The sequence below is a fragment of the Anolis carolinensis genome, unplaced genomic scaffold (genome assembly GCF_035594765.1).
Source record: "Anolis carolinensis isolate JA03-04 unplaced genomic scaffold, rAnoCar3.1.pri scaffold_13, whole genome shotgun sequence".
NCBI classification, from domain to species: domain Eukaryota; kingdom Metazoa; phylum Chordata; class Lepidosauria; order Squamata; family Dactyloidae; genus Anolis; species Anolis carolinensis.
The window spans coordinates 8203024-8215892 of NW_026943824.1; the positions used below are offsets into that span (position 1 = coordinate 8203024).

At 48.8% G+C, this 12869-nt stretch overlaps 1 protein-coding gene across 1 annotated transcript in view; it reads right to left on the reverse strand.

Moving 5' to 3' along the window:
- Positions 1-178: 178 nt before the first annotated feature.
- crebbp (CREB binding protein) overlaps positions 179-12869 on the reverse strand; it is a 28402-nt gene continuing 15711 nt past the window's right edge. The window contains exons 21-31 of the mRNA XM_062964379.1: positions 12496-12552; positions 12198-12275; positions 11369-11436; positions 11017-11167; positions 5950-6096; positions 5644-5757; positions 5321-5486; positions 5050-5217; positions 4518-4679; positions 3818-4099; positions 179-3540 (exon numbers count right to left, since the gene is read on the reverse strand). Of these exons, the coding sequence (XP_062820449.1) occupies positions 1192-3540; positions 3818-4099; positions 4518-4679; positions 5050-5217; positions 5321-5486; positions 5644-5757; positions 5950-6096; positions 11017-11167; positions 11369-11436; positions 12198-12275; positions 12496-12552 (3742 nt within the window). The 3' untranslated portion in view covers positions 179-1191. The remainder of the gene's footprint in view (positions 3541-3817; positions 4100-4517; positions 4680-5049; positions 5218-5320; positions 5487-5643; positions 5758-5949; positions 6097-11016; positions 11168-11368; positions 11437-12197; positions 12276-12495; positions 12553-12869) is intronic.

Consider the following 12869-nt stretch of genomic DNA (forward strand, 5'->3'; position numbering starts at 1 on the left):
TCCTAGCTGCCTCAGGCCCTTTCCTTTTCCCCCTCAGCCGCTTAAGCGGCTGAGGGGGGAAAGGAAGGGGCCTGAGGCTGTTAGGAAGCACGAGGGACCATCACACAAAACGTGGCTCTGAGAAAATAAATAAGACTTTAAAAGGTTCTTACACGGGTTTCAAAGAACAGAATACATGTTAAAAACTTCAGTAATTTATATCACCTTTAAGCAATACTATATATACAATGGAAAAAAGAGACATGCATAGTCCAAATACAATGTTGAAAACAGCGTTTTTCATAACAAAAAAAGTCCCCAAACACTCAGTAAATAACATGTACATGGATTCAAGGACCACCCTCTTTGTCTGTTGCACACCGTTTATTTAACAATATGCCTAAGAGAAGTAAGAAATGAGTCCGTCCCCCCTCCCCATTCTATACAGTGATTGAATCTTGGATTTCTTTTAAATATTTATAGGAATTTTCGAGCTTGCATGATTTACACTAGAATTGCTTTTCCTCGTTTCAAGTTTCACGTCAAAGAGTTAAAGAAAAGAATATATTTCTTCCCTGTTAAAATATGAACGGGCCCGGAAATGACCGTCCCTCTTCCTCTCTTTCCTTTTATAAATCCAAAACTAGTTTCCCCCCAGAAACGAAGCTATAGGTTTTGCATCGGCAACAAAGGCTGTGTGCGTCTGCGAGTCTGCAAGAGCCAATTCCTATCTGTTCCGAGGGCAATTCATAATAATTATAATAATAATAATAATACTTTCGGTCGCCCGCAGAGCTCAAGACGGAACGGGAAAGAAATCTTTCGATCGAACGCCGGAAAAGTAGAAGGGTGCACCAGGATGTGGCATTTCTGGAGATTGGTTTTCTTCTCTGATAAACGCAAACGCTTAGTCTTGAAATTACAAATAAAAATATGGATATAATGGACTAATCCTCCCCCCCTTTTAAAAAGCAATAGTCAACAGTAACAACAAAACTTAAAAAAAAAGAAGAAGAAAGAAACCCACAACAAGAACAACAAAAAGAAGAGACCAGATAGTTCAACCACACCTGGCTGGCTTTTAACAAAAAATATATATTCTTTGTTTTGAAACGGGGGCCAAGCAATGGGTCCAGAGCCTCCTCTTCCAAGAGGCCCCCTTTTCTCCTCCCGGTCCAAAGGGTCCAAATGGAAAGCCAAGGGGGGGGGGGGCTACAAGCCCTCCACGAACTTCTCCAGCGTATCTCCCCCCGAGGCGTCTCCCCCAACCAGGGAGAGGTCCCCCGGCAGGACGGCCCGGTTGGGGGGGTTCAGCTGGGGCAGCATGGCGCTCTGCGTCTCGGGGGGAGGCCCTCCTCCCGCCCCTCCCCCCAGGTGCCCCGGGTCCAAGCCCCCCCCGGCAAGTCCTGGCAGCGAGAGCGGGGAGCCCGTCTGCGGAGAGGGGGCCACGCGGGGGGAGGGGCTCGAGTGCGGCGGAGGGGGCTGCGACTGGGGGCGGGGGGACTGGACCGGGGCCGGGGAGCGCACCTGCCCGCCGTGGGGGGGCTGTCCAGGGAGCATGGGCGGCGCGGGCCCCGTGGAGCTGGGGGGCTGTCCGGGCAGCAGGTGCCCCTGGGGGCTCATGGGGTTGGGGGGGCCCCCGGGGGAGCCCATCAGCGGGGGCACGGGCGGGGGCTTCATCTGCTGCTGCTGCTGCTGGAGGAGCCGCTGCTGGAGGGCCTGCTGCAGGCTCGTGCTGCCCTCAGGGCCCAACGAGTTCAGGGGTCCCATCGGCCCCATAGGCAGGGAGAGGTGCTGCTGCTGCATCCGATGCTGCTGCTGCTGCTGCTGCTGCAAGGCGGCCTGGGAGTATCCCACGGGCCCAGGCGGCTGCGGGAATTGGCCGTGGGCCCCCATCCCAGGCACCCCCTGCTGCTGTTGCTGCTGCTGTTGTTGCTGGAGCAGCTGCCTGCGCAGGATCTCCCGGTACTGGGGGCTCATGGCGGCCATGCTGGGGCCGTGACCGCCGCCGGAGTTCATGAGGCTGAGGGCCTGGCCCTGGGCGCTGAGGGCCCCCATCCCTGGTTGCTGGGCAGAGAGGCCTGGCCGAGGGACCCCTGCTGCCATGGTGCCCACGTTCTGCAGGCCTGGCTGAGCGTGGAGCCCCTGTGGAGGTGGAGGCTGCTGCTGCTGCGGTTGCGGCTGCTGGAGGGCTGGAGCCTGCTGGGGCTGGCTGGCCACGTACTTGGCTGTTCGCTGCTTGATGAAGGCGGCCATCAGCTGCGGGTTAGACTTGAGGATATTCAGCACCTGTTGCTGCTGCTGTGGGGAGCTGGGGGACTTGAGGGTCCGGAGCAGCTCATGCAAGGCGTTAGGGGCGATGCTGCGGGAGGGAGCCGACTGCGCGCCACTCATCCGAGGGACCCCCACCGCCTGTGGCTGCTGCTGCTGTGGTGGCTGCTGCTGGGGAGGCATTGGGAGGACTGGCCGTGGCATACCCGGCTGTAGAGGGGCCACCTGGGCCATGGGGGCAGCCGAGGACCACTGGCCAGGACCCAGGCCTGGCATCATGGGGCCGCTGCCAGCCGAATTGGGGCGCGCTACGTTCAGGCCAACCGGTGGGGGTTGAGGAGGCGGGAGCTGCTGCGGTGGCTGCTGTTGTTGCTGCTGTTGCTGGAGGGGGTTCAGGGCCCCGAGGGATGCAGGGCTAACCAGGCCAAGGCGCCCAGGGGGTAAACCATTGCTGCTGACCCGATAGAGCTGCTGCTGTTGCTGCTGCTGTTGTTGCTGCTGCTGCTGCTGTTGTTGCTGCTGCGCGGCCTCGATCTCGATCTGCCTAGCCGCTTCCACGGCTCCAGGGGGCGGCTGGGAGGGCATTTGGGGGCCGGGCACCTGGGGAGTGGGCTTTCCGGCTGAGAGGGGGACCGGCGGCAGCGGGGGGGCTTGAGTCCTGCCAGGAAAGGCGGTGGTCGCCATGCCGACAGGGGAGGGCTGGGGCGGGGTCTGCGGGGCACTGGGCGGCTGCTGGGTGGGAGTCCCGGGGGCGGCTGAGGTAGGCGAAGGCAAGCTCTGCTGCTGTTGCTGCTGCTGTGGCGGCTGCTGTGCCTGCGGCTGCGGAGGCACGCGTGTGGACATGGTGGCCATCCTGCGGCGCATGAGCTGGGCCTGCTGGAGGCGGTGCTGGATCTGCTGCTGGCGGAGCTTGTGCTTGATGTTGAGGCAGAAGGGCACGGGGCACTTGCTCTCCTGGCAGTGCTTGGCATGGTAGCAGCACAGGGCAATCAGCTGCTTGCAGACCGGGCAGCCCCCGTTGGTCTTGCGCTTGCAGCCCTTGGTGTGCTGCACCACCCGCTTCATCTTCTGACAGGAGGGCAACGAGCAGTTGGCATTGCGGCACTGGCAGGCATGCACCAGGGACTGAATGCAGCGCTGGATGCTTAGCCGACGCGACTCCTGGGGGCTCTTGGACTGCGCCTCGCCCTGGCCGCTGCCCCCACCGTCGTCGTCCAGGCCCAGGCCCCACTTGACCATCTTGTGCTCATGATTCTTAGCGTTGTAGCAGTTGATGCACAGGTCGTAATCCTGGAAGGCAGTAGGAGGCACGTGAATGTGCTGACAAGGACTATTTGGACCCTGCTTTCCCCTCTTAAGCCAGACTCAATATACACAAAAGAGAGGAACAAATGAAGTCCTGGGGGCACCTCCAACCCAAAGACAGCAAAGCAAGGCCCAGTGAATCTGACTTCCCAGACTTTTGCTTCCCCTGGTTCCTCCTCAATTGCCTCAGCCTAGCCACTGCCCCAAGGGCCCAACTGGTAGATCTGAGCCTACTACTACTACTACTGTTGTTGCTGCTCACCTCGCAGACGGTGCAGTGCCAACGGGTCTCGACATGGTGCCGGCACTCATTGCAGGTGTAGACGAAGCGGTCCTGGCCCTGGGTGTGCAGCTCCACCAGCATACAGAGGGTGGACCACTTGGAGCGCCGCAAGGAGGAGAACTCCCAGTGCTTGTCCCGGGCCAAGGTCAGGAAAGCGTCGCGGCCGTCCATCAGGTCGCAGCTCAGCATCGGGTCCGGGTCCACAATGGGCGGCAAGGTGTTGACCACAGGGCCAGCATGTAGGTGGATTACAAAGAAGACCTGGGAGAGGGGGAGGTCAGAGAGTCAGCAAAGTGGAGGGTGCACTGTTCTACCTTACGACTAGGGACTGGAGAGAGGAAGGGGAGCCCCCCCCCCGCCCTTCTTAAACACTACCCTCCCCCCAAGTGAAGCTCCTGCTGACTTTAGCCCACTTTCTCAAAGAAAGGCCACAGGTATCTTGTAAAGATGCCATCCACTGCTATCGCAAACATATTACTCATCCAGGTGCATTTAGTTCAGATGCACAGCCCGCTGGGACTGTTGCAACATCAAGATACCCCAAAAGATTTTCTAGAACCCGCAGCAAGCCAAGCACCAACAGTGAGTCTGGCGAGGCCCCTGGCTGAGGGGTGGGGCTTCCAAGGGGGCCCCAAGGCCCTCCCCCCACTCACTGCCCCTCCTCTGCCTCCCGCTGTACCTCCTTATGCTTCTCCATGGTGGCATAGAGCTTCTGCGAGAGGTCGTTGGAGACATTGGGCAAAGTGGGCTTCTTCTTGTTGGCCCTGCTGATGCTGCTCTTGTTCTTGTTGGTCTTCTTGTTGTTCTTCTTCTTGGCGTTCTTGCTGTCCCCTTGACTTCCCTGCAAAATGCCAGGAGGCTGCTCTACTTATCATGCACCGTGCCATTTGGTCCCAGAGAGTCAAACATTTGGCCTTTTCTGGACATAACCTACTCCATGGTACCTGGATATTCTGCCTTGTGTCAAGGCAGTCATCCGGAGGGAGGGGATGGAGGAATGGATAGAAGGAGGCTGAGGATACAAGGAAAGAGGGGGGCAGCCAGGGAAGCTCCACCACATCCCCCCACCCCCACACAAGTCTCCTATCTTTTTGCTGTCCCTTAGCTCTTCTACAAGACACAGAGCAGGCCACTCAAGCCGCCCTTTGGCCTCCAAAGACCAGACCTCCAGCCCTCCCTCAACCCCAAACCGTGGGGCCCCAGCTGGTCACCTCTGTGGTTTCCCCTGAAGCGCTGCTCTCCTCCTTCTTCCTCTCTTCCTCCTCCTGCTCCAGCTCCTTGATGCTTTCTTCCAGCACATTGGGCCAGAAGTCGCCCTCAAAGTACGGCAGCTCCTTGGCACTGGTCAGTCGGTCCTCAGTCGCCTGCTTGAAGATGTCCTGTGGAGAAAGTGGTCCTCTGCGTCTTTAATGTGTCCGGTGTGGGGCGGTCACTCCGTGGCGCCAGGCAGACTGCCCCTGCCCCACCCCTCCAGACCCCCACCTTGTAGTCGTGGATGATGCGCTCAGCAAAGGCCTTGTCCAGCATCTTCTTGTACCACTCTTGCAGGCGCTTGGGCTTCGGGATCTTCTGGTCAGGAGGGTGGCAGTGGAAGATGTAGTCATCCCCTTCGCTGGGAGGGCAGGCCCAGATGTGGCCTGTCACATACCTGCACATGGAAGAAGAAGCCCTCTGGTCAGTCCCTTCCACCTCACTGTGCATGGTCCCCCCACCTCCCTCTATGTAGGGATGCCTCCGATTTGGGGAAATAAGCATCGAGGGAAGAGGAGGCCGAGCCACCAAGAGACTCCCAACAGGACACTCACCCCAGTTTTCTGACATACTCCAGGTACCCAATGAGGATCTCATGGTATACTGCAGTCCGAAGGCATCTTGGGCGGAAGAAGTGGATACTGTCCAAGTAGGAGATGTAGACACGCCTGCGAGCAGAGATGAGGGAGAAGGAGGCTCAGCCAAGGACGGAGGGAGGAAGCAAGAGTCCTCCCTGTGCCATCTTTCTCCTCAGGGAAACCATGCCCGTGTTGCTCTCTTTCCAGACCAGTGAGGGGACAGAGAGCAGGAACAGGGAGAGGGGGAAAAACAGGGTCTCCCGCTGCACCCCGAAGCCTCACCTGGTGTTTGGAGGGGGGCAGTCCCAGCCGTACTCCTGGACATGCATCCCGAAGAAGCAGACATCGACCCCGTCAATCTCCTCAAAAGCAAAGAGGGCCTTTGTCCGGTAGGGAAAAGCCTCCGACATCTCTCGGGAGTCAACGAACCTGTGTTTGAAGAAGAGGAGGGAGTCAGAGCCTTAGAGGCTTCTGTGATTCCCAAGGAAACCTGGCACATCCTTAGAGATTACAATTTGAGACTGCAATAGTTTTAAAGGAATAGTTTTAAAGGAAGTGTTACAAAAGTATACATATTTATGTTAAGAAGTGTACAAACCCAGTTGGATAAAAACTCCAGCAGCATTTGAGAATATTATCAAGATGTTAAAAATTTTTTTGTTGGGTTTCATTTACCTTATGTGTCAAACCTGAAACTGCAACAAGTTTATAGGTATACTTATGTGAAGTGTTGCCATGTTATACATTTATGTTAAAGAGTTATACAATTCCAGTTGCATAATAATATAATTATTGGATACTTAATTTAGAATATACGTTTCTTTTTTTGGAACAAATTCTGCAAATAGATTAACATTAGTTGTTGGATATACAACAGGGATAGGGTTATGGTTTATCACTGACTTCATTTAAATCCAGCTCAGACTTAAGTAGGTACGTCACCACAACCCCTTTCTTATACAAGTTGGATACAAGTTGGTGTTACAGATTGGATATATAAAAGACTAGCTGTGCCCGGCCACGCGTTGCTGTGACGTTGTCTGGTGGTGTTGGTGAGAAATTGTTGAGGTAGTGATGGTATTGAATGTCTGTTGTATGGCTGTCTTTATGTTTAGTATGCACACTGAAGTGGATTATATGGCAGTGTGGAGTCAAGATAATCCAGTTCAAAGCAGATAATATAAGATTCTAAATGGGTTATATAGCTGTGTAGAAGGGCCTTGAGTCTACACTGCCAGTTAAAATCAGATAATCTGTGGAAGAGGCCTAAGTGAGGGCTAACTGTGCCTGTCCCCTGGGCTGAGTAGGTTGCTAGGAGACCAAGTGGGCGGAGCTTAGCCTTCAAACTGGCAGCAATTGGATAAAAACTATTATTCTTCTCCCTGTAATTAGGACTTTATTTTTCTTTTCTTTTTTGTTGTATCAACCTAGAGCCGTGAATGATGGATTGTGTTGTCAAATTTCGAGGTTGGGGGGCCTGTAGTTTTGTTGTTTTGTCCGCTGCCCTGATGCCATCACTCTTTTATATATATAGATTATATTACTACAGAAATATAAAACTTACAAATATAGAACTTATAAATTAGTAACTTTAAACTATATTATATACCATACTTTTCCTTTTTCCGTTTCACTGTGGATTATAGACATCTGTGCATTCAATTTCAACATCCTTAGAGATGGCAGCAAGGGCAAAAGGGCCTCTGAGGCCCATTCCAGCTCTGGATTCCTACAACAGTATAATAAACCTGCGCATCGAGGGCGACTTCTTTGAATCTTCCAAGAACAAATGCATATGATAATGCAGAAACTTCTGGGATGAAATATCCAGTTAAAATCTGAGACTTTCCTACTTCATCTGAATGAGAGAAAGGACTGTATGAGACTGTTCCAATATATAATCACAGCAGCCAGACTGCTCTCTGCACAGAAATGGAGGAACTCCGCAGCACCAACAGAAGCCACATGGCAAATACACAGTGTATAAATATAATACAATACAAATGAAAACATGTTTAACATAAAATACAAGACAAAAATCACACAAAGCATAATAACCTCCAGAAATAAGATATAAATACTAGGCGGCACCAACAGAAACCACATGACAAATACACAGTGTATAAATATAATACAATGCAAATAAAAATATGTTTAACATAAAATACAAGACAAAAATCACACAAAGCATAATAACCTCCAGAAATAAGATATAAATAGTAGGCGGCACCAACAGAAGCCACATGACAAATACACAGTGTATAAATATAATACAATGCAAATAAAAATATGTTTAACATAAAATACAAGACAAAAATCACACAAAGCATAATAACCTCCAGAAATAAGATATAAATAGTAGGCAGCACCAAAAGCAGCACCAACAGTAGCCACATGGCAAATACAGTGTATAAATATAATATAATACAAATTAAAACACATTTAACATAAAATACAAGACAAAAATCACACAAAGCATAATAACCTCCAGAAATAAGATATAGGCGGGGCTACCATCAAAATGTTTCCATAAGAAAAAATCTAGAAGGTTCCGAACTGCATTGCACATGCACAAAGTAAACCCATATGCGCGAGTTTCAGACACCACAAAGAAGAAAAATATTAAGCGTTAAAAACATTGAAAATCAATTGCAATTATTGTAATTGACTACTTTTCTTATTCTTTTTCCTATGCGTTCGTTTTTAGCACCTTTTATGTTTCAGTTCTACAGTGTTCCCTCACTTATTGCTGGGATTAGGTTCCGGGACCTTCCGCAATAAGTGAAAATCCGCGAAGTAGGGACACTATATTTATTTTAATATTTATACATTATTTTAGTAGTTATACACTATTTTAAGTCTTTATCAACCAATCTTTTGTTGATAAATCACCTCCTTTTCCTCCCATTGCCCCTTGGGCTCCTTTTCTCTCCATTTGGCTTCTCCTTCCTTAGACTGTAAATTGCAATATTTTATGATTTATAATAGTCTTTTAGAGTTTATTGAAAAACCTCAAAACAGCAAATCTGCAAAAAGTGAATCGCAAAGTAGTGAGGGAAAACTGAACACCTGGCCTCTCTAAACGAATTCAAGTCCCCAGGGCCAGATCAGCTACACCCAAGAGTACTGAAGGAACTAGCGGAAGTTATTTCAGAACCACTGGCAATTATCTTCGAGAGTTCTTGGAGAACGGGAGAAGTCCCAGCAGATTGGAGGAGGGCGAATGTGGTCCCTATCTTCAAGAAGGGAAAAAAGAACGACCCAAACAATTACCGTCCGGTCAGCCTCACATCAATACCAGGCAAAATTCTGGAAAAGATCATTAAGGAAGTGGTCTGCGAACACTTAGAAACAAATGCGGTCATTGCTAATAGTCAACACGGATTTACCAAAAACAAGTCATGCCAGACTAATCTGATCTCTTTTTTCGATAGAGTTACGAGTTGGGTCGATACAGGGAATGCTGTGGATGTAGCCTACCTGGATTTCAGTAAGGCCTTCGACAAAGTCCCCCACGACCTTCTGGCAAGGAAACTAGTAAAATGTGGGCTAGACAAAACTACGGTTAGGTGGATCTGTAATTGGCTAAGCGAACGAACCCAAAGGGTGCTCACCAATGCGTCGTCTTCATCATGGAAAGAAGTGACAAGTGGAGTGCCACAAGCAGGGCTCCGTCCTGGGCCCGGTTCTGTTCAACATCTTTATTAACGACTTAGACGAAGGGTTAGAAGGCACGATCATCAAGTTTGCAGACGACACAAAACTGGGAGGGATAGCTAACACTCCAGAAGACAGGAGCAGAATTCAAAACGATCTTGACAGACTAGAGAGATGGGCCGAAACTAACAAAATGAAGTTCAACAGGGACAAATGCAAGATACTTCACTTCGGCAGAAAAAATGGAAATCAAAGATACAGAATGGGGGACGCCTGGCTTGACAGCAGTGTGTGCGAAAAAGATCTTGGAGTCCTCGTGGACAACAAGTTAAACATGAGCCAACAATGTGATGCGGCTGCTAAAAAAGCCAATGGGATTCTGGCCTGCATCAATAGGGGAATAGCGTCTAGATCCAGGGAAGTTATGCTCCCCCTCTATTCTGCCTTGGTCAGACCACACCTGGAATACTGTGTCCAATTTTGGGCACCACAGTTGAAGGGAGATGTTGACAAGCTGGAAAGCGTCCAGAGGAGGGCGACTAAAATGATTAAGGGTCTGGAGAACAAGCCCTATGAGGAGAGGCTTAAAGAGCTGGGCATGTTTAGCCTGCAGAAGAGAAGGCTGAGAGGAGACATGATAGCCATGTACAAATATGTGAAGGGAAGTCATAGGGAAGAGGGAGCAAGCTTGTTTTCTGCTGCCCTGCAGACTAGGACACGGAACAATGGCTTCAAACTACAGGAAAGGAGATTCCACTTGAACATCAGGAAGAACTTCCTCACTGTGAGAGCTGTTCGACAGTGGAACTCTCTCCCCGGGGCCGTGGTGGAGGCTCCTTCCTTGGAGGCTTTTAAGCAGAGGCTGGATGGCCATCTGTCGGGGGTGCTTTGAATGCGATTTCCTGCTTCTTAGCAGGGGGTTGGACTAGATGGCCCATGTGGTCTCTTCCAACTCTACTATGATTCTATGATTCTATATTCTCTCAGATTTCTCCCTTTCTTTAGTTTTAATGTAGCTTTTTAAATTGTTTAGTTTATATTAAAGGAGGAGAAGGGAGAGAATCTTCCAAGGGCAAAGCAGTTTGGTTTGCACTTGATTTAATGATAAATACACACAATACCTGTGAAGTCTTAAAAGATATATTAACTAATATTATTTTGCAAAGGTTGAATGTGTTTATATTATTTTGGTTGCCAAATTCAATTAATGTATAAATAGTGGAGACTATTACAGTCTGGAAGATACTACTGTGGATTATAACAGTTGACTGTACTTATTATTTTCATTATTTTTGTTAACTCTCAGGTAATATTGTATGTATATGGTGCTCTGAATTACATAGTGCAACTTATGTTTTGAAAATTTATAGTATTCGCTTATCCTTTTTACATAGAAGGAAGATAGCTCTATACTCAGAGAGGCCTGACTATTTCTGTGGTCTTTGCAAGTTGCTCTAATATACACATCTCTTTTTATGTTTTGAACCTTTATAGTGTTTGTTTATCTCTTCAACATTGCGCTTGATTTAAGACAGAGCCCTTGCATCTTCTGCAGAAGGACTGGCCCCCCAAATGCCGCCCTTTGCCTCCAGTTTTCTTGCTGGAGCCAAAAGGAGGGAAAGAAAGGCCCAGAGGCAGATGGCGGCACTGATCCCTTCGCAGGACAATTGGAAGTGAGTCCAAGGCACTCACCGTGACTTCATCCCCGGCTTCACCTCCACGGTCTTGTCGGAGCTGGCTACGACGCGGACAGAAACCTCCCCAGCCTCCGGATGGTTCTGCCGCCGCAGGAACTTGTTCACTCGCTCCTCCAAGTGGTTCCCCAAACGGGTGGCCTGCAACCCTGAAGGAAGGAGGCCATGAGAATACATCTTCACTACAGAATTCATGCAGCTTGTAACTGAACATCTTGCCCCAAAGAGTCGGGCAGTTCTGCAAACCAGAGGCCCCCTTCCCTACACTCCCAACATCCTCCCTGGTTTAAAAAGCTGTGAGAGGAAAATGGAGAGCCCCGTTGCCAAGTGCACACACACACCCCACTTACTTTTGGCACTGAATTTGTTCTCTTTGCGGGTTCGTCCGGTTTTCTTCAAGCAGTTGTCGCAGACAAACCTAAAAAACATAAACGAAGTGTGAGTTGGGGCGAACTTGTTTCACCACCGCACTGGCAATTAACAGCAATCATCGTCACCACAACCATCTATCTATGGAGATAATAAAAGTCAAAATACATATGTATGTATCTACTCTGTTTCCCCGAAAATAAGACATCCCCGAAAAATAAGACCTAGCTGAATTGCTAAATATAAGGCCTCCCCCGAAAGTAAGACCTAGCAAAGTTTTTGTTTGGAAGCATGCCCAGCGCCTGCCAAACAGAACACCAGAGCACTCAGGATTGGTAAATATACATACCAGTTGTACATGGAAATAATGGTAGTAACAAGAAATTCTTGATAGGATTAACAGTTTGTCTGGTTATGCTGGTTTGTGATGGCAACTACTGTACAGTATATAATAAATGTTCATTTTTTTGTTCAACAATAAATGTGAATTCTTCTTCATGGAAAAATAAGACATCCCCTGAAAATAAAACCTAGCACATCTTTGGAAGCAAAAATTAATATAAGACACTGTCTTATTTTCGGGGAAACATGGTACCTATCTATGTATTTTCCAAGATTGCTTCCACATCCACAGAGCCCTGTGACTGACTCCTGCCGACAATAGATCTGGACCAAACTTGGCATACAGACCCATCATGACCATCTCAACATTAAAAAACCCAATGACTTTTCAGTTAGAGCTTTTAACGCTTTTCTAGCGTTACAAAGGACCAAGCATAACTGGGTGCCCAAACCTCCAAAGCCACTTACCCTGAAGGCCAAATAATATCGTAGTGTAAGACACATATCTGGTGCATCTTCCGTCCACATTCCTTGCAGTCCACAAAACTGAGCAAGGAAATATGAAAAAAAGCAAAAAAAAATATAAGAGAACAAAGAATAATAAAAATGAAAGCATTTTTAGCAGTATGGAGTATTGTAAAACACTGGAATTCTAAAACATTGTTATTTGATTAGGAACTGCTTTTTATTTTAGTGTTGCTCTGCCACAAAAGGTCCAAAACATTCTCCGTAAATCACTTTTGGTTTCTGACCAGTGAACACTTACGGCTCTGGGTCCAGCGTGTCATTCTTCTTCTTCTCAAATTGATCTTTTGAAATTGTTCTGCAGACAGAGAAAGACAGGGAACGGGTTAATTGCAGCTCTGCAATATTATTATTATTATTATTATTATTATTATTATTATTGTATGACACAGCAAACAAGATAGATATGCTGGATTTCGTTTCACAAAATCACAAGTCGAACACTTCCCAAGTGTCTAGGACTATGTGATGTATTTTCGGATGATGCGTGCAGATCCCAGTAGGGTGGCCTTTTGCAGTTGACAGATCGTAATTTTGTCAATGTCTATTGTTTACAAATGCCGGCTGAGATCTTTTGGCACGGCACCCAGTGTGCCCATCACCACCGGGATTATT